This window comes from Hyperolius riggenbachi, chromosome 6, assembly GCF_040937935.1.
Source record: "Hyperolius riggenbachi isolate aHypRig1 chromosome 6, aHypRig1.pri, whole genome shotgun sequence".
Classification (NCBI taxonomy): domain Eukaryota; kingdom Metazoa; phylum Chordata; class Amphibia; order Anura; family Hyperoliidae; genus Hyperolius; species Hyperolius riggenbachi.
Window position 1 is genome coordinate 304823319 of NC_090651.1, and position 22127 is coordinate 304845445.

The window sequence follows — 22127 nt, forward strand, 5'->3', positions numbered from 1 at the left end:
CCCAGTCTACTGCCTGGCCACACACACACATGACCATTTAAAGTGTCCTCCTCGTGCCCATGCTCAGTTCTTTTAAGTCTCACCTCTCTGCCGGGCGCAGCTCCTGGCCTCCTCTAGTGTTCGGCGTCAACGAGAGTACTGGTAACACGAGACTTGGCAAATGTTGTGACCTCACACAGGCGCCAGTCTCACATGTAGGGATGGTCAGAAATGTCGATGGAATTCCGCTATCCGAGAAGCATTTCATTTCCGAGTAAATTGGAATGTCCGCTTTCTGCAGAATGTTTTTTTTTTCTATTTTTGTCAATAAAGTTAGCACAAAAATGCATGCGTAATCCGCATTTCCGGTCGGCAACCGCGATACACTTCTGAATTCTCTGATTGGCCTAATATTTCCTAGTCTTATGTTTGGAATAAAAAAAATTGAGTCTTGGTACTCGGTATTCTACGGAATTCTGATTCCATGGTACACTTCTGAATTCTCTTTCTGGCCCAATACTTCCGAGTGTTGTGATTGGCCTAAAAAGTTGGAGTCTCGGTAATGTGGTATTCCGTGGAATTCTGATTTCCACAAACTGATTTCCGCCATGAAAGTTGAATTCTGATTGGAAACTCAGAGATCGGAATTCCGTGGGACTCGGGAGCTCAACCTTAGGCTGCAGGTGCTTGCGGTGACAGAGGACACCGAAGGAGGCCACGAGTAGTAACGACAGAGAGGTGAGACTTGAAGCCACTGAGTACGGGCACGGGGGCTTTGGACACCAGCCAGGGGTCCGTCGGTTGTCACATTATTGAACATCGTTACCGCCCCACACCTGATCGAGCCTTTGCAACCAAGGTTTTCTACCATTCCCAATTCATCCATTTGATCATTTTCAGACAAAAATCGATTGAAAGATTGATCAGATGGCCATGTTACTATTTCTCTTCCGATTTAATAAAATGATTGAATTGGAAGGTCGATCGGCCCGCAATGTCAAGTAATGTATGGACACCCTTATCTTACTACAGTAAGAAAGGATTAGATCCACTGTCAGCTTTCTTTATAGTTGTCTGTGGCCCCACTGAAGGGATTTACCTTCACTTCCTGCTCATCACGTAATGCCTGGGGAATTGCTTCCAGCTCAGCCCTTTGTTTTCCATCTGTGCAGAGCATTTCACATTGACCCTGCCTTGGGAGGGATATGGAGGCTGCTATATTTATTTCTTTTTAAACAATTCCATCCACTGCTCTGCTGAGCAAGTGGCCAGCACAGTCGGACTATAGTCAGAGCACCTGATCTGCATACTTGTTCTGAGTCAGTGTCATAAAATATTAAGAGGCACAAGATCAACAGGACAACCAGGCACCTGCCACTGGAAATACGTATGGCAGCCTCCCTATCACTTTTGACTACAAGCTCACTTTAATTATATTATTTGGAGAATCTACAATTACGGATTGCCCTGCAAGCTCATGGTGAACCAAAACTTCTAGGAGTGTGTAAGGGCTAAAAAGGACCAAAAAGCCCTCTTACTAAAAAATGCTATGGAAAACAGAAATTTGCCTTCTTAAAAGAGAAGTTATTTGCATTCTGAATAATGGTGAATACCTTCTGATTTAAAGAGAACCCGAGGTGGGTTTGAAGAATGCTATTAGGACATAGAGGCTGGTTCTGCATACTATCACCAGCCCCTGTGTTCCTTATAGTGTACCCCGAGGCCCCCCCCCCCCCCCTGCGGTCTGCTGTCCACCATAAAAAAAACACCATGCTAGCGACATGCACCTTGTCGCTAGCTGGCTGTTTACCTTAATGCCTTCCCGCCCCGCCTCCGTAAGCTGATTGGAGGGAAGGAAGGGAGGCAGGCTGGGAGCAGAGCTGTAGAAGAGGCGGGGGAGCGGCAGTGACTGGCAGCATTAAGGTAAACAGCCAGCTAGCGACAAGGTGCATGTCACTAGCATGGCAGGTTTTTTATGGGGGACAGCAGAGCGCAAGGTGGGCCTGGGGGGGCACTATACGGACACAGAGGCTGGTAGTAGTATGCAGAACCAGCCTCATAGCATTTTTCAAACCCACCTTGAGTTCTCTTTAAGAAGGGAAATTTCTGTTTTGCATGGGATAATCTACATGAGACTGGTGACAGTGCCCCCCTGTGAGGTCTGGATAGAAATACGTGAAAAATGCACTATAGAGATGGGAATCGGGGGGGGGGGGGGGGGGGTACAACTGAAAGCAGAATCCAGGGTGTCAGGATGAAGAAGTCGGGTGAATTTTCCAAGTGAAGACGCAGACAACAATATAATCTGAACAGAAGTAAAAACCCTTCTTCACATTCCAAAACGGGCCCAGAGCTTTGTATAAAGTGTATGCATACATTTGCCTTTATAGTTCACTTTAAGTTTGAGTTCAATTTCAAATTAATTCATAGGTGAAGTAGAAAGCTGTAGCCAATCAGCAGTTGACCTGCAGTCAGACTGTCAACCTCAGAGGTCTGTGTACACTAGCCCTAATTAGAGTTGGTAACAGCCATCACACATTACAACTGGCCTGTATTTCTTTAATTCTGTGTGTCCTCATTGTTACAATGTAACATATCCTAGAAACCTTGCAAAACAGACTTGCACATTCTGCTGTGAATTATATTACTAAACAAGTACTTCAACAAGTGTAATAAGGCATTGAACATCTGGCCATTGACGCATAGCAACCACAGTCACTTTTTCATAGTTTTGATCACTCAAAAGTGATGTTAACGGGGTTCTATGGTGAAAATGATGCTGTTCCATTATCCCCACATCAGGTATTTAATAAGGACAGCATACATTTCACCACAGGCCTTGTGTAAAAGAAAAAGCTCCTAACACCACTCTACTCCACTACACAGCTGAGCTGCATTATTACATCAGCTCTTGTGATGGACTGCTCTCTGCTAAACTGGCAGCAGACACTCTACACAGCTGATTTATAATGCAGCTCATGCACTAAAGAGAGCTGTGCTGTTTTCACATTTAACTAGCTAAGTAAATAAATAAACAGGCTGCTAAGCAAGTAACTAACTAGCAGCATGTTTATTTATTTACTTAACTAGTTACCGTACATGTGAAAAGCAACAGCAGGTCTCTGTAGTGAGTGAGCTGCATAATAAATCAGCTGTGTAGTGTCTGCTAGCAGTTTAGCAGAGAGCAGTCTATCACAAGAGCTGATGTAATGATGCAGCTCAGCTGTGTAATGGAGTAGAGTGGTGTTAGGAGCAATTTTTTAAAACACTGTCTATGGTGAAATTTATGCTCTCCATATTAAATAACTGATGTGGGGATAATGGAACAACATAATTTTTGCCATAGTGCCCCTTTAAGGGTAATCTAGTGAGTTCTAATGGATGCCCATGAGTCTGACCAGTTTACTGCCTTGCTAAATAGGCTTCACCCTACTTGCTGACTATGATAATTAAACAGAGGCAACACTACCTTAAACTAAGAAATTCTTATCTTCAATTTACATACCACCAAACAGAAAATATTAGAAGTAAAACCTCCTGCAAATATTTGTTCTCGTTTTAAGTATTATTACTCAATATTGTTACGGCACCAGCTAATGTACCAGTGTAGAAAATAAAGAATACTGTAAAAGAAGCAAGATAATATACATAAAACCCCAACAGTGGGATGGAAGTGTCCTCCCATACCAGCTGACATCATGTATTGCATCAAGAGTATACTGAGAACAAACATTTGTATCTTTTTTTTTTCACTTAAAGATTTGCCCATCTTTGTAATGAAAGGGTTTTTACGTTTAGATTTTACATGTCTCCAGCAAGTTCACTCTGGAAACAGAAGCAAGGTCTCCCTTAACAATGGCATTCATGGTGATTTAAACAGGTCTAGTGCTAGCTACAGGATTTAAAGCAGTGGTTCTTAAAGGAATACTATCGATTCACATATTTTTCTCAATTGACACAGGAATTATTTGGGAAGTGCTGCTAAGTACTGGTGTATACATTTTAGTAGCAACTTCTTTGTTTACTGTTAGCAAAATACATTCAAAGTTTACTGACGTCAAAACTGACCTCTGACTGAGCCATGAGGAGAGGGGAAATTCCCCTCTCACCTGATCAGTTAACTCTATGTGTAGCTCTGTGTGTGACAGAGAGAGACAGGACACAGGAGCTGCAGCTGTTGGGAGCTCTGTTTCTCACTGAAGTGTCTGAAGAGAGCAGAGGAAATGTAACTAATTGTCACAGCTTTTCATACTGTTTTTGCTTTCAGAGTTTGATATGTTTGATATTTGCTTTCTGTAGTCTGATATGCAACTCTGGCTGTGCATTGAAGCAGACACCCCTTCTGCAATTGATTTGTCCCAATATAGCTACATCCTACCCTCAATAAATTACAGCTTTTGCCTCTGATATTTAACATGAAAAGTAGGAAAATGTTTACACAGCTACTTAGACATTATTTGTACATTGTCATTTTAGAACACTTGGGGATCGATAGTATTCCTTAAGATTGGGTTCCCTGGGCATGTTTCATGTGAGTTATCTATTAATTATAACACGTGCCAATGGGTAAACTGTTTTGCATACTTTTTGATGAATAAAAAGTTATAAAAAAAAACATTGTTTCCTTTGTTATGCAGTGATTGGTAATTATTTTACTGGCCAACTGTGTTGATGATCCTCAGTGCCTGTGTCCTGACTTGGTCCACATAACTGTGAGGTCACTAATGATGACTATGGCTGGATGCACAGGCTCAAGCTAGCTACTTTTTTTTCCATACGCGATAAGTGTCCATTTTCAAGCTACATAAATCTGCGTACAATGACCATCCCTAGTTACCAAAAGGGCAAAACACATTGAAGTGAGGCGATCCATCCTAGAGGTCTGGCACTGACCAATGACATAGAAACTTATGTACTGACTAACCCATGGCACTTCTACATTGACATCCATCCCTGGTCATGCTTTAAATTACCCAGCTGCACAACAGTAATCTACTAAATCCCAGGCAGCAAATCAATTTTGGGCACAGCGTGTAGGGTTGGCAGTCCTTATAGCACAAGAGACCTGAATAGGGTGTTTTATTAAGTCTATCAACTGTACTGTTTGAAGCATTGCCAAAAGAAAACTTGCATCTGTTTCAAGAGTCAACCAAGCTAGAAAAAGGTAAAATTTGCAACACCTTGTTTGAAACCTTTAAGGCAACAAATAGATAGGGACCCATCCACCCAACACTTGATAGGTTCCCTGTTTTCAAACACGTTGTATTCTTCTGTTTTCCTACAAACCTATTGACCCACTAACTGTAAAAGAAAATGAAAATAGAATGTTGATTGTCACAATTTGTCCTCTGGAAGTAAATACACGTTTCCCAAAATTCTTATGTGTGTAATGTGTATATTATAGTGACACCCCCAGCAGTGTTACCCTCGATGGCTTTAGAAAGAGGCATAATCCTTTCTCTCTCGCTTTGGCCTTCAGGCTATCTATCATAGGCAGTACTGAATCATTAGAAAAGAGTGGCAGTGAGTGGCAGATATAAAGCTGATCCATGAGTAGAAATCATTATCTTAATCCCTGCTTTTTATACTCATTGTATTAGTGTCAGTAAATGATAGCTGACAGACGCAATTCTTTCTGATTGGTGAAGCTGACTCCTTCAGACCCTGATGTAGAAGGAACCCCCCCCCCCCCCCCCCCCCCGCTATGTGACGTTTTTATGCACTAACAGAAGAGATTATCTTCACACTCTCTGGACACTGGCCTGCTCCATCACTGCTAATAACAGAGCATAATCTCCACCACGCAACCTAGGCAGGTGCCTGGGGCCAAACGGGTGTCAAAAAGCCCATCTTCCACCTTCCCTGCCCTCTCTCCACTTCACTTTAACAAAAGGACCACGAGGGGCACTACATCTGCTACCCCATTACATCATAATCCTTCTTTGGCTATTAAGAATTAAAATGCTACTCAGGTAGTTATCCTTCCCAACCAGCTATGACCAATTATGAATCTGGAGACCAGGAGGCAGAGAATGCAGGAAGCTGGTGTACCTTGGGTGGCAGAGGCTCACTGGCCAGCGAAGAGCACATACCCAATAGCAATCTATATCACAGATGATCTTTCAAAAAAGAATGAGTGATATATTACTTTCTTGGGCTAATAGAAATTAATGTATTTTAAAGTGGACACGCTCAGAATTATGTATACACATAAATTCCTAACATCTTCCATGAAGACTTACATGAGCAAGAAATCCTACACTGCCCCCTACAGGTCACTGAGGAAATGTAATGGCTCCTTCGCGCCACTCTCCTGTCACTGAAGGCCACTCCCGTCAATATGACAGCAGAGCTCCGTGAGCCGGCCAGGAGCCAATTTCATTGGCTCCTGACCCTGTGATCACTGTGAGCCAATGTGATTGGTGCGATTCCGTAGCAGCGGGAGCATGCAGTGCAGTAATTGAAATCTTCGCCCTGGCAGGGAAAACAGGTCCCAAACAGTGTGTAGATTTCAATTGCTAACGTCCAAAAGCAGTTAAACTGCGCAAGTACGGAACGTGATCAAGATGTGTGTGCAGATGCCCCTGAAAAGAAATGTAGAGATTTTCAGAGGGGCTTGGAGGACACCAAAACGGCAGCCCTGGACCAGATAGACTTCTAGGGCTGGAAGAAGCCCCAGGTTATGTAAAACATAACACCAAGCAGCATTTATTGTCTTATGCATCTGAGATGGCAAACGGCCAAATAAATCCAGCACAACTGAGTTTTTAAAAGGCAGGGGACACCTGTAGAGTCAGCACCATTCCTTTTCCTCTGCTCATACTCCTCTCACACAGTGGTGTTTCCTATTATGTGATTATTATGCAAACAGTCCCTTTCTGCTAGACCTTCTAGTCCATACATGTCAAACTCCGGCCGGCGGTCAAATCTGGCCCTTCAGAGCCATTAAAGTGCCACTTAAGCCTGAAAAAAAATCAGTTTTACTCACCTGAGGCATCTACCAGCCACCTGCAGCCATCCTGAGCCCTCAGTCACTCACGAATCCTCCGTCCTCCCGCCGCCAGCTAGTTTTGTTTTCGGAGACAGGCCTGGCCACGCGTCTGCTACTTCGCGTTACAGTTCACAATAGCATCCTGCACCTGTGCAGGATGCATTTGCGGACGGGAACGAGAAGAAGCAGATGCGTGACCAGGCCTGCGCAGTACACTTGTCAGCCGAAAACTGAACTAGCTGGCGGCGGGGGACAGGAGGATCCGTGAGTGACTGCAAGGGCATGGGACGGCTGCAGGCGGCTGGTAGAAGCCCCAGGTGAGTAAAACTGATTTTTTTGTTTAATTTTAGGCTTAAGCATACCTTTAAATTTGGCCCCCATGTGGTTCCCCCACTTTGCATTACGAATGGACCACACTAGACCACCAGGGAAGGTGAAGCTCTAGAACTCCAGGGAAGCCATTTGGGGGAGGTATGGAGAAAACACTAAACACTAGGTAACTGTATAGGAGAGGGTGGGAGCCACTAAACACCACAGAACTGTATGAGGGAGGACCACTAGAAACCAGGTAACTGTAGATGGGAGGGAGGAGGACCACTAGACACCAGGTAACTGTATAGGGGTTGGAGGGGAGCCATTAGACACCAGACACTTTATAAGGGAGGAAAGTGGCCTGTAAACATTGAAGTTGGCTGACGACTATTTCCCAGTATTCAATTTCGGCCCACTTTGTATTTGAGTTTGAAACCCCTGTTCTGGTCTGTCCACCCTGATCTATGCTATGTCTATGCACATGTATTCTGATCATTTTATGCAATCATATCTTGTCCACTGAAAATACATTAGTCTCCATCAGGAATGCATGGAAGCCAGCTCATAAGCACGTCTGTTTTTTTTTTTTTGGGGGGGGGGGGGGGGGGGTATTTCCAATTCTGTTCGTGTTTCTATTTTGTAGTTGCTAACATATCTCCTAACCTGGCTGCATGGCAGTGATAGTGAAGGATCTTCACAAACTATTTGTTTAAACTGCTATAAATCTGACATCAGATGTCCTTATATGTCCCTAATCATTCTCCACCAATGTTTTTGTTTTTTTGTTTTTCATCTAAAAGTAAAGTCTTTACTTCACCTTTAAGAGATTTTAAGGCAAAGTTTCTAATGCTATATCGGTGAAAACTAGAAATATAATATCTACAACTTAATCATTTAAATAACTCTTAGCTGTAAAAACGCACACAGGAACCATATTGGTGCATCTATGCTCCGCAACACATAAGAAAAGATTGTTTTTTCGTTATCAGTTCAAGTATTTTAATTTTCGTACTAAACCAGCTGAGATATTTTGAAAAAGGATACTGCCTCTTGGCCAAGTCATATAAATATCTTAGTAATTTACAAATAACCACAAAACAGGAGGTTTCTCAAAGCTATTTCACAGCTACAGCTTTGAACAGGTATGTACACACAGCGGCACCTGGAGCGCAGCTCTCTCACACAAGCGCCCCCAAGTGCCCACAGACACTCCCATTCACCCACAGAGAGGAAGTGACATCATGAAGTCTTCAGTCCAAGGACAGCATCCACTTCCTCTTCTGGCTGTAGAGTGTGCCACTGAGCAATTGGCCTTCTAGGATTGGCTAACATATCAGACCAATGACGTAGCTCAGTCCCTGTAGCATTGCAACCCACAAAGATCTTTCCAATAGCTTCGTTTTTGCCCAGCTTGTCGTAATCGAGTACTGTGAGGACCACTTGCACTTTCTGCCAACATATAATTGAAGAACATTGAAATAAATCCAACATGGCAACGGTGATGCAAATTATACTACCTGAAATTCATCCATTCAGAAAAGAAGCTGTGCAATTATTGGAACACATATACCTTAAAGCGGATCTGAACTCAGAACTTCCTCTCTGCTCTAAAAGATAAGCAACAGTATAATGATCTTTAAAGAAAAAAAATTCTTTGTTACAGTTTACAGAACTGCAATAAATCTGCAGTGTGTCTACTTCCTGTTTCCATTGAACCAGACATAGGGTTAACATCCTGTGTTTACACATTAGCTGTGTCTGCCGAATGTCTGTGCTGACACAGCTGAGAGCTCAACTTATACTTGTGATTACTTACAGATGAGGGGATTAGGCAGGCTCTTCTCTCTAAAAAACACACAGTGCAATTCTCTCTGTTTTCCTTGTTTCCTACGCAAGAGTTCAGGCTCACTTTAAAACACTCGCTGTCATTAAATTCTTTTCTTTACTACACAGGCAAGTGACATTATTGAATAAAAGGTCTGCAGAAGTGTAATAAAGACAGAGCCTTATGCAGTTTTTTTATTAACAAACTTCATAGAAGTGTATCCAGAAACCTTAACTTCCTGAGAACGTCCTGTAGGGAAGATGTGTACAGTTAATACAGAGTATGGGGGACACTGCTGTCATAAGAATCTGCATGGAAGTTTTGGAGCCCAGCCATCCCCCCTTCCATGCTTGGTAAAGTTCCACGCTTCCCCAGGATCCTCTTGGTAATACCTCCACATACACTGCAGAAGTCCCCAGCGACAGGACTATATACTGTGTAAAGCGATGCGGAAGATGTCAGCGCTATATAAATACTAAATAATAACAGACTAGTAAGGAGGCATTACATGAGGAATAAAAGGTTTACAATCTGTGGAAAGGCCAGAACAGAACTACTTACCCCCAATGTATGACCACAGATAAAGAAGAGATCATTTTATTACCTGCAGGTCACACAAGGCATTTCTGCGCCAGTATCTAGCTGAATAAGTAGCTGGGCATTTCTGCAGTATATGCGGAGTTATTACAGAGGTCTTCACATACTCCAATTGTCTCTTAAAGACATTTGGATGTAATATTTTTGAAGATTCCTACAGTGATGAAGATCTACATTGTTATCGGCTAAAGGGAGCCTCCTTCTAACCACTGACCCCTGAGATTGGATAGCATCCTTCTCTCTCCTGTGTCAGGCTTGTGCTGCAGCTGTCACTGGGGAGAGGAGAGACTGTGAATCATCACCAGCGGTTTCCTGCCATCCTCCCATCCACATTCTGACTGATGATAGTGATGAAGATGTCATCCTTGTCACTTAGCAGAGGCTGGAGATCTGTGCCAGAATGCCAGAGCTGCATTAGTGAAGCTCAATAGCTGCAGCCGGAAGCCAACTTATTTCCTGTAGGCTGTAATTCTACTGCTTTAAAGGGAATCTGAAGTGAAAATAAACTTATGAGATAATGATTTGTATGTGTAGTACAGCTAAGAAATAAAACATTAGCAGCACAGATATTGTTTTACAGTACAGAAAGCGTTAAGAAACTTCAGTTATCTATGCAAAAGAGCTTCTCTGAGCTCCATAACCCAAAAAAGTTGTGGACAGCACTGTCTTTTGAAGCTCTTATCTCAAATGCCTCTCATTGTTTGTTTATGGTTTTCCTGCAGAGGAAAGTTGAAAAGTTCATTAGCTCTTCTCTGTGATTTAAAATGCTGAGTGTAATGTGTAAACTGCATATATTAGAGAATGATGCAATGTTATTAAAAAAAAAGCTATATAACTAAAAAATAAAAATATGAGACTCTTTCTTTTCTTTGCTACTAATGTAATATTAATTAACCGTACTACACATAGAATTATTTATATCATAAGTTGTTGTTTTTTTTTGCTTCAGTGTCACTTTAATGCAAATGCATAGTGTTCTCTTTTTCTCTAAAGGAATACTGTAGGGGGGGTCGGGGGAAAATGAGCTGAACTTACCCGAGGCTTCTAATGGTCCCCCGCAGACATCCTGTGTTGGCGCAGCCACTCACCGATGCCTCGGCCCCGCTTCCAGTTCACTTCTGGAATTTCTGACTTTAAAGTCAGAAAACCACTGCGCCTGCACGCCCGTGTCCTCGCTCCCGCTGATGTCACCAGGAGTGTACTGTGCAGACACAGACCATACTGGGCCTGCGCTGTGCGCTCTTGATGACATCAGCGGGATCGAGGACACGGCAACGCAGGCGCAGTGGTTTTCAGACTTTAAAGTCTGAAATTCCAGAAGTGAACCGGAGGCTGGGCCGGAGCATCGGTGAGTGGCTGCGCCAACACAGGATGTCTGCGGGGGACCGTTAGAAGCCCTGGGTAAGTTCAATTCATTTTACCCTGACCCCCCTACAGTATCCCTTTAAAGGATACCCGAAGTGACATGTGACATGATGAGATAGACATGGGTATGTACAGTGCCTAGCACACAAATAACTATGCTGTGTTCCTTTTTTTTCTTTCTCTGCCTGAAAGAGTTAAATATCAGGTATGTAAATGGCTGACTCCTGACTAAGACAGGAAGTGACTACAGTGTGATCCTCACTGATAAGATTTTCCCCTTTTTATCTCTTTCTTGCTCTCAGAAGCCATTTTCTGCTAGGAAAGTGTTTTATTGTTGGAATTTCTTATTAGTGAGGGTCACTTCCTGTCTGAGTCAGGACTGAGTCAGCCACTTAAATACCTGATATTTAACTCTTTCAGGCAGAGAAAGAAAAAAAGGAACACCGCATAGTTATTTGTGTGCTAGGCACTGTACATACACATGTTTATCTCATCATGTCGCAGGTCAGTTCGGGTATCCTTTAATTTTTGTTGTATTTAATTATTTAGTAATATAAATAGTTAGCTTGTTTTTAAGTTTTTGTTTTTTTTTCTATTTCATTTAAAGTACACCTGTAATTTTACAGCATGAGGGTCAGCCATATCCTTTCACAGGAAAAAAAAAACAGCACATTACACAGAGAAAACTGTTCCAGGCATTTTCAATCTTTACTGCCTCTAACTAAAGCCAATCCTGATGTAATTTCCTCCCTTACTTTTTTTTCTGCTTTGCCTGAACTGGTTTATGCATTGCTTGCCCTCCTCCCCCCTGAGGTCTGTAATAGGAACTACACTGTCATATCTAGTTTGCTTTATAAACACGTGAGCAGAACATAGATGGGGTTTCAGCAGCTTCTGCAGAGGAGTGAGGCGATTTATCAATTTTTCTTCACAGCTTAATGTCACGCTGAACTGCCCTCAGCCAATGAGCAAGGAGCAGGAATGTGGGAGGGGAAGCAGGGAAGATAACAAACTTCCAGAGGCTTCCTCCCCCTAGTGATGTAAGTTTGTATTTTTTTTTATCTTTAACAGGTTACAGGTACACTTTATAATCAGACACATATTGACTATGAAAAATGTACTCTCCCAGCATAGGTAGCAGATGTCCCCCCCCAGTATAAGTAGCCTGATGTGCCTCCAGTATTAAAGAGAACCCGAGGTGGGTTCTAAGAATCCAATTAGCACACAGAGGCTGGTTCTGCATATAATACCCAGCCTCTGCTGCTATACCGTTTGCCCAAGTCTCCCCCCTGCGCTCTGCTATGCCTCCATAAATCCAATGCCGTGCTGGCAACATGCAGCGTGTCACCAGCCGGCTGTTTACCTCTGAAGTGTCAGTCTCTGCCGCTCCACCGCCTCCTCCATAGCGCCGCTTCCCGCCTGCGTCCCTTCCCTCCTCGCTGATTGGAGGGAAGGGACGCAGGCAGGAAGCGGCGATATTGGAGGCGGGGGAGCGGCAGAGTCTGACACTTCAGATGCAAACAGCCGGCTGGCGACACGCTGCATGTTGCCAGCATGGCAATTGATTTATGGGGGCACAGCAGAGCGCAGGGGGGGCAGCAGTATAGCAACAGAGGCTGGGTATTATATGCCGACCCAGCCTCTGTGTGCTAATTGGATTCTTAGAACCCACCTCGGGTTCTCTAAGTAGCCCTCCCAGTATAGGTAGCAGATGCCTCCAGTATTAGGCAGATGCCCCAGTATTAGGCAGTCCACCCCCCTCCCATCCCCCTTCATGTAGCAGATGTGCCTCCTTTCCTCCCAGCATAGTCGAGAAGCTACTCACCTCTCAGTATTCCAGCAATGACATCTCTCTTTAGCCGTGCATACAGCATCCCCTCTCTGTGGCTCCAGTGGCATCTCTCATCATGTGACCTGCTAGAAGAATGACACCACTATAGCCATGGAGATGGGATACTGGAGGCGTAGCTGAAGAGAGACCCCATTGCTGGAACTCTGGGTACTCCACTTTCCTCTCGCATCCCAAAAAATGCACATAAGTTAATTGGCTTCCTCCTAAATTGGCCATACACTGTGATACATACACTACAGGATAAATACAGTACATAGACATATGACTATGGTAGGGATTAGATTGTGAGCCCCTCTGAAGGACAGTTAGATGACAAGATAATATACTCTGTACAGCGCTGCGGATGTCTGCACTATATAAATACAAAATAATAATAATCTTTTTATGACCCTGGGACATTTTTCAACAAACAACTGTCTGACCGGGTGTGGATCGTTCGCTTTCAATTACTTTTATCTGGCGTGTTTATGAGACTATAGAGACTTGTTAGCGGTGAGGCAACATTTCTTCTTAAAAAACATTACCTAGAAGAGTTTGTCATTAAAAAAAGGTTTCTTGAAATGCTTACTATTAAAGCTAAAAACAAATACATTATCAAATGCTAAGAAAGAACATTTCTTTTATATAAAATGAGATAAAATTACTAGAAGCTTAAAGAGACACTGAAGTGAAAAAAAAATGATATAATGATTTGTATGTGTAGTACAGCTAAGAAATAAAACATTAGGAGCAGAGACATAAGTCTAATATTGTTTATTATTAATATTGTAAAGAAACTCCAGTTGTTATCTATGCAAAAAAGCCATTGAGCTCCACGACTTTCAAAGTCGCAGAGAGTTCTGTCTTTTAAAGCTTGTTATCTCAACTGTCAGTCACTGTAATATTTTTTCTTCAGCAGAGGACAGGTCAATAGTTTACTGGGCTGCTCTGTAAAATCATTTAGAATGCTGAGTAGTGTGTAAACTGAAAATATTAGAGAATGATGCCATGTTATAAAAAACACTATATAATTGAAAATAAAAATATGAGAATATTTTCTTTGCTACTAATGTTCTAGTAATTATCCGTACTACACAACCAATTCATTATATCATAATTTTTTTTCTCGCTTCAGTGTCTCTTTAAAGCAAACCTGAAGCGAAAATACGCTTATGAGATAATGAATTGTTTGTGTAGCACAGCTAAGAAATAGAACATTTGTAGCATAGAAAAGAGTCTCATATTTTTTTGCAGTACAGGAAGAGTTAAAAAAAACTGTAGTTGTTATTTATGCAAAAGAACTTCTCCGAGCTCTCTGACCAAATACAGTCCTGTTTTCTGAAGCACTTCAACAGCCAAGAAACAGTAGGAGACAGCTTGAGATAAGGTTTTACTGCAGGAAAGTCCAAATGGTTATTACTGCTTTGTTTTATAGCTTAAAAACATGCAATGTTATAAAAGAAAAAAGCTTTATTACTTAAAATAAAAATATGAGACTCTTTTCTTTGCTACAAATGTTCTATTCACTATCTGTACAACACATACAATTGATTATATCATAAGTTTGTTTTGTTTAGTTTTTTTTTGCTTCAGGTTTGCTTTAAACTGGGCTGGTCCTAGCCTAACTTAGCTGTAACAAACAAAAGTTCCCCTGGGGGTACTCACCTCGGTAGGGGGAAGCCTCAGGGTCCCAATGAGGCTTCCCCCTCCACTGTAGCTGCAGGCAATCCAGCACTGGCTCCCCCGAAGTCTCTGGCAATCCAGGCTGGACAAGCCTGACAAGCTACATTTATTTACCTTTCCTGGCTCCAGCGGGTGGCGCTGTTGCAGCTCTCAGCACGGAGATAAGCGGAAATAGCCGATCTCCGTCGGGTCCGCTCTAATATGCAGGCGCAGGAGACTTGCGCCTGCGCAGTACTGTGGCCCGACAGCGATCGGCTATTTCCGCCTATCTCTGAGCGGAGAGCCAATACTGCGCCTGCGCTGGAGCGGGAAGGTAAATATTTACATCCCTGCCATTCAGAGGGCCAGAGAGAGACCACTGTGGGACACAGGAGGACAGGGGAAGCCTCAATAGGATCCGGAGGCTTCCCTCTACCGAGGTGAGTACCCCCTAGGGGAACTTTTTATCGATACCGGTTTTCTTTAAACAATAAAAATGAAAGAAATGTAAAAAAATATATAGCTGCTTAATCTGATATATAAAGTAGTACAGTGGCATAGATAGTGAAGTAGAGATGCAAGCCAATTACAGACCATTAACACACATAACCAGGGGCATATGTAGAAAGAGAGTTAGGTAGGCACCAGGTGCTTGCTGAAGACGAGCTCTATGGACTGCCCCTATAGATGGCTGTGCTCACGTTGGACATACAATCGATCACCAATAGAAGAGAGAGAGTCGGAGCACCAGGAGAGATACTGGCCTTACAGCCGTTTCACAGCAACTGTCACTTCGTCAGAGACCATATGGTCTCTGACGAAGCGGCAGTTGCTGTGAAACGGCTGTAAGGCCAATATCTCTCCTCTGTAACCTTTTCTGGAAGCCTGTTAGCCTATGTGGCTGCCAATAAATACCCTATGCACATGAGTTGGTGCTCCGACTCTCTCTCTTCTATTGGTGACATAACCAGGGGCGTAGGCACTGGAGTACCAATAGGGGATGTGACCCCTGCCGTCGCGGGGGGGCCCGGGGCCCACGTAGGGCCCCGCTCAGGGACTTTTGGGGGGCAGGAGGGGTCGCAGCATCAGAGGAGAGTGTGGCAGATCGGTGGGGAGGGGGGACATTCCCCCCCTCTCCCTCACCTCGGGCTCTTCTCTCATCGATCCCCCTCCTGCAAACATTGGTGGCAGCGGGCAGCAGCAGCGGCGGTGGCGTCAGGATGAATACATTACCTCCTTCTTGCTGGAGGGCTTCCTGTTTACACAGGAAGTTGCAAGAGGCTCTTTGAGAACGGAAATCCTCCAGCGAGAAGGAGGTAATGTATTCATCCTGCCGCCACCGCTGCTGTTGCCCGCTGCCACCAATGTTTGCAGGAGGGGGATCGCTGAGAGGAGAGCCCGAGGAGAGCCACACTCTCCTCTTATGCTGCGACCCCTCCTGCCCCTGAGTGGGGGGGGCCCCGGATTTTTTTTTTTGCAGGGGGGCCCGGGGATTTGTAGGTACGCCCCTGGGCGTAGCAATAGTGATAGCAGCCATAGCGGCTGCTATGGGACCCTGGAGCATTGGAGGTCCAGGTGGTACTTAATGTATTCACCATTAACTTTCTTATGTTCCTCCACCCTCAAACTTTGTCTCAGTGTCCATGAACTATGTGCAGTGTTGATTGCATGAGAATGTAAATTGCCTAATTAACACATATCCATAGAGTAGGGGCAGGTATCATTGTTTAAGAGTGCCTCCATCTGAAGGCCCCATGAAAGTTTTGCTATGGGGCCCCATGATCTCTAGCTAGCTACGCCACTACAATAACATACCAAAAGCTTTTCAGAAAGCCAATACACTATGAAGATATATTCTTTATGATATTTTACCTGAATTTGCTCAAAAGGAACCTCAAAGCTGAAGGACTCATTATAGTAGGGATTCAGCGTGTTTTTCTTGATGGTGGTCTTCTTCTTTTTCAGTCGTTTTCCATTCTGCATTAGATGTATCTTCACATATGGATCTAAAAAAATGAATGCAATTCACATAACGTTTACTAACTGCATACACTCTAACACTGCGTATTCTTTCATTATAACTGCAAGAGCATAAATCACACACACATTTTATCACATTTTATGTAGTGACTTTAAGCTGACAAATCAGGTCATTTGGGAGCCCATTTTAGCAGGCGTCTGCATAAATGTCAATGTAAATGTAGACAATGGGCACAGAGTCTGTGACTTTGGGCGCATGGTGCGTCCGATAGTAGAAAGCCGATTGGCCATTATGAGCAAATTGGCTATTACGATAGATCAGATAGTTTAGTAGCAAACTGGTCATTTGGAGACGATCAATTAGTAGTCTCTATAGCCAACTGGCTCCTAATAGCTGATCATTTGGGTACTGACAAAGACAAATAACATTTATATCGCACTTTTCTCCTGGTGGACTCAAAGCACCAGAGCTGCAGCCACTAGGACGCGCTCTATAGGCAGTAGCAATGTCAGGGAGACGGAGACTTGCCTAAGGTCTCCTACTGACAGGGACGGATCTAGGGGGGGGCAAGCGGGTATCTTGCCCCAGGCGCAGTTTGTTGAATTCTTAAAAAGGCGGCAAAATGAATGGCAGTTTAGGCGCCAAAACCTGACCTTTAGGCGCCAAAACCTGATCTTGCCCCAGGCGCAACTTGGTCTTGATCCATCCCTGCCTACTGAATAGGTGCTGGCTTACTGAACAGGCAGAGCCGAGATTCGAACCGTGGCCTCCTGTGTCAGAGGCGGAGCCCTTAACCATTACACCATCCAGCTACTACTGGGGTTTCCTGAAAGGAAGGGGAGGTTAGCAGGCACAGGGAGGGGAGGGGTTAGTGTTAGCATAGGGGCCAGTAAAGTCTATGACTAATCACAACTGATTAGTCTATAGAAAATATCGGTAATACAGGTAGTCCCCAACTTACAAACGCCCCTAATATACTTCTCCCTACAGGTTAATTTTTAGTTTCTGCCAGTAGATAGACAACTGACAAGTGAGAGTAATATGGAGGTTGCCATATTTACAGTCTTTCCTTTTAAGAAATGCCAGTTGCCTGGCATCCTGCTGATCTCTTTGGCTGTAGTAGTGTTTGTATCGCATACAGTACCTGGAACAAGCATGCAGCTAATCTAGACAGACTTCAGTCAGAGCACCTGATCTGCTGCATGCTTGGTCAGGGTCTATGACTAAAAGTATTAGAGGCAGAAGATCAGCAGGACAGCCAGGCAATGTGCATTATTCATGCATTATTCAAAAGGAGATAAAATATGGTAGCCTCCATGTATCTCTCAGTACAGATGTGCTTTAGGCCAGTTTCACACTTGAGGCAAGCGTTTGCAGTGCGATGCTCAGCTCCCATCGCAGTGCACTGCAACGCCAAAAACTACATGCGTATGACCCTGCAGTAGAGTGCACCGACAGGGTCATATGCATAGCGTCGCCCCCCCCCCCCCCCTACCCGCACGCTCTTCACCTGCTGTCACCGCCCCTCGCTCAATGACATACTCCCTGCTGGACAGGAAGTATGTTACTGGAATTCACGCCTTCCCTGTCGTATCTGGATCCTTCCACGCATGTGCGCCACACCGCGCTGGTGCTAAATACTTTCTAATTATTAAAACCTTCTGGGGGATACTTACCTCTGGAGGGAGAAGCCTCAGGGTCCCAATAAGGCTTCACCGTCCTCAATAGCCCGTGGGATCCTGTGCTGGCTCCCCCAAACCTCCTCAACAAGCCGGCTTGACAAGCAGGGATATTTAAGTCACGCGATCCAGCGCAGGCACAGTAGCGGCTCTTTGTTTGGGTAAGGCGGAAATAGCCACTCCCTATCGTATCTGCTCTACTGTGCAGGCGCAAAGGACTCGCACCCTCGCAGTAGAGCGGATTGATCGGGCTCGGCTATTTATGCCTTAGCCCGAACAAGGAGGCGGTAGTGCGCCTGTGCAGGATCGCTGTACTTAATTATTTACCTCGCCGCAGTTTGGGGGCTCCCAGCACTCGAACGGAGGGATGGCGGTGGACGGGGGAAGCCTCCTTAGGATCCAGAGCCTTCCCCCTCCCGAGGTAAGTATCCCCCAGAGTTTTTTTTTTTTAAATTACAGATTCTCTTTAAAACGGACCTGAACTCAGAGCTTCCTCTCTGCTCTAAAAGATAAGCAACATTATAATAACCTCAAAAAAACAACAATATTTCTTTGTTACAGCTGATACAAATCCTGCAATAAATCTGCAGTTTCCACTTCCTGCTTTAATGGAAGCAGACATAGGGTTAACTGTGTTTACAAAATAGCTGCTCTGCCAAGGCAGACAGCTGAAACAGCTAAGGGATCAAATTTACAGTTGTGATTAGTCACAGATGAGGGGGAATTAGACAGGCTAAACTCTCTAAATACATACAGGGTGCATTCTCTATGTTTTCCTTCTGTCCTGTGCAAGAGTTCAGGTCCACTTTAACCACTTCAGCCCGTGGGTTGTTTTCACCTTATGGAGGAGAGGAATTTTCACATTTCATCGCTTCTCCCTTTCTTTCCCCAATAACTTTATCACTACTTATCACAACAAAATGATCTATATCACGGGACAAGCACTGATTGGCATAGGGGACGTCTGTTCCCTGCCACCAATCCCCCCTGCTTCTGTGACTATTGCGAGCACGGGCTTCCGCCCACACGATCGCGCACAGCCACGCAAACTTCACAGATGTGAGTCTCGCTTCCCTGTGGCTGTAGCCGCAGTAGCCGCAGACATGAGACCCACGTCCGGTTACAGTGGTTAAACCTATCAAGGGGAAGTGTATAGATGTACTGAGATTTTGTTTAGAGTTTGACCCCCAATGACTCATGTTTTTACTTTTCTATTGGCATTGCTATTTACGCTGCCTTATAACACATGCTCATCCATCTGAAAACATAAAAATAAAATATGTAAAATAGCTCAAAGATTGGGAAAGATTGGTCAAATGGGATAACACATCAACAATAAATTGAATAATGAATTTATAATATCAGATCCCATGCATCCTGCCAATGATAAGAATATATTGCGAGGAAAAATTGAGAATTGGCTATTGGGTGCATGAGAAATAACAAACAACTTTATTCCATATCAAAATATACGTAGAAATCATCAAACCCAAACATCCCCCTCAATATCTTAAGAACATATACAAAAACATATACAATATAGCTAGCTCCAGCCCCCCCGGGGAGGACCCCCACCTGGAGAGAAAATGAGGCTGCAGTCCTCAAAAACCCAAAAATGAGTCCCACTAATGCAGGCGAGTAAAACCAAATGGCCATCCACTGAAGCAAGAAGGACAGCGTTGTTCCTCAGATGGACTTCAGAATGCTGCTGAAAAGCATATAAAAAGTAGCACTTTCTTGTATGTTGAATGAGATGGACCACATAGATGCACAACTATAAGCTTGTCCAGCAAAGAGGTTAGTATGCAGCAGTAGCACGTGCAATCTCAAGCAGCAATTGAAAAACGTGAAGCAGCATCAGGTCCTGAACACGCATGCAGATTCCTTGTGTGTTGGAAAGGAGTGAATCAGCTATACCAGTGTGAAGCAGCAAGCTTATCAAGCACAGATGTAGATATGCAATGGCATCATGTATAATGACAAACCACAGGAGGTAAAGTCACAGCCTGATAACTTAGAAGGTCCCCCAATCGCAGGGAAAGTCAGGGCAGTATATGCTTGATGCACACCAGAGCCATAGATAAAAGCACTTGAGGCAAAGCGTGGTAGGACAAAAGCATCAATGTAAGCCACTGTGCCACACAGCTAGACATGTGCAGCATGGACATCCATAGTTACCATCCTGAAGCTGCGATCAAATGGAACCTGCAAAGAGTTCAGTGGATCCTGCAAAAGTTTCAGTGGCTCCAGGGGTGATGCCGGGGAGAGCTGGAAGCTGTCTTATAGCCTGACATGTTTCGCCGCCTCTCGCGGCTTTTTCAAAGGCAAACAGCAGAGTATACGAATATGCACGCCATGATGGCGTATTTAAACATCCCCATATGAAGCCCGGACCCGCCTACCCCCGCCCACGCCACCGCTTACGTCCGCCATGCGCGACAGGGACGCATCGAGGGGCAAAGCGCCGCAGGACACGCCCCCCGACGCCCAGCGCGGACGCATGGGCGGCGGCCCGCTGGAACGCAAAAGGCGCTCCACCATGCCAACCAGGAAGCGTATAACGCAACGTAGGGCGGCAAACAGCGGGGCGACGCCCAGAGGCAGAACCCAGGCGGGGACAAGCGGGGCGGGGAGTCAAAGCCAAAATGCATCAAAAAACGTCTATTTCAAAATAGCCATCACAGCCCCGTAACCTGTATATCGACAGGACCAGACATGCCATTAAATCATTAAATGCATATGAAAGAAAAGAAAAAGAGGCAGGGGAATGCGACGACCATGGTTGAAGATCGGACAACTGATCACAATCACAAGACCAGGGTCGCGCATTATACCCATATCTCAAGCCCATACTAGAACACAAACTATATGAAGTCAGGGCGAGGAGAGCAATCAGAAATAATGTTACAAAACACTGGGTCCAACCATGTGTGCACCCAGTAAATAATGGTCAAACATTGGCCACAGGGGTTAGAGAAAAGCACATGCAGAGTAGGGACAAGCAACACCCGCGAACAAACTGGAGGGGAGCAACCCGAAGCAACCAAGCAAATCCAATCTACTCGGGCAAAAAAACCCGATAATTAATGCTATCATTTAAGCCCTTGGGTTCCGTGGCCTTTAAATTGAAAATCCATCTGGATTCAAGTTGTAACAATTTTCTATCAATGTCGCCACCTCTCGGATGTATATAAATTCTATCAAGACCCACAAAGCTTATAGTTGTGCATCTATGTGGTCCATCTCATTCAACATACAAGAAAGTGCTACTTTTTATATGCTTTTCAGCAGCATTCTGAAGTCCATCTGAGGAACAACGCTGTCCTTCTTGCTTCAGTGGATGGCCATTTGGTTTTACTCGCCTGCATTAGTGGGACTCATTTTTGGGTTTTTGAGGACTGCAGCCTCATTTTCTCTCTAGGTGGGGGTCCTCCCCGGGGGGGCTGGAGCTAGCTATATTGTATATGTTTTTATAGTTCTTAAGATATTGAGGGGGATGTTTGGGTTTGATGATTTCTACGTATATTTTGATATGGAATAAAGTTGTTTGTTATTTCTCATGCACCCAATAGCCAATTCTCAATTTTTTCTCGCAATATAAAAATAAAATACTTCCACTTTTTTCTTTGTGCCAAAAAGAAAAGAAAAAAACGCTCCTAATTTGCCGGAAATTAGCCTTCTTACCAATTTAGTGCATCTGATCAGTTTCACAACAAATCAATATGCAGCACCCACTGGGATTGCGTCTTGGTGACCTTTTTAAGCAGGAATTTTCACATCAGTGGGTAATCTTGATGTAACCGGACATGTCCACAACACGCAGTGCCTTTGGGAGCGCTTTTCCTTCAGCATCTGACACAAACATTTCTTTGGGATAATGGGTATTCTGTCATATGGAGATTTTG

General features: G+C 44.2%; 1 protein-coding gene across 8 annotated transcripts in view; it reads right to left on the reverse strand.

The window, feature by feature from the left end:
- Window positions 1–7890: 7890 nt before the first annotated feature.
- Window positions 7891–22127, reverse strand: part of LOC137522827 (synaptotagmin-1-like) — a 304083-nt gene continuing 289846 nt past the window's right edge. For all 8 annotated transcript variants that reach the window (XM_068242935.1, XM_068242939.1, XM_068242938.1 and 5 more), the window contains 2 exons: window positions 16435–16568; window positions 7891–8731 (listed from right to left, as the gene is read on the reverse strand). In XM_068242935.1, coding sequence (XP_068099036.1) covers window positions 8522–8731; window positions 16435–16568 — 344 coding nt within the window. In that variant the 3' untranslated portion in view covers window positions 7891–8521. The remainder of the gene's footprint in view (window positions 8732–16434; window positions 16569–22127) is intronic.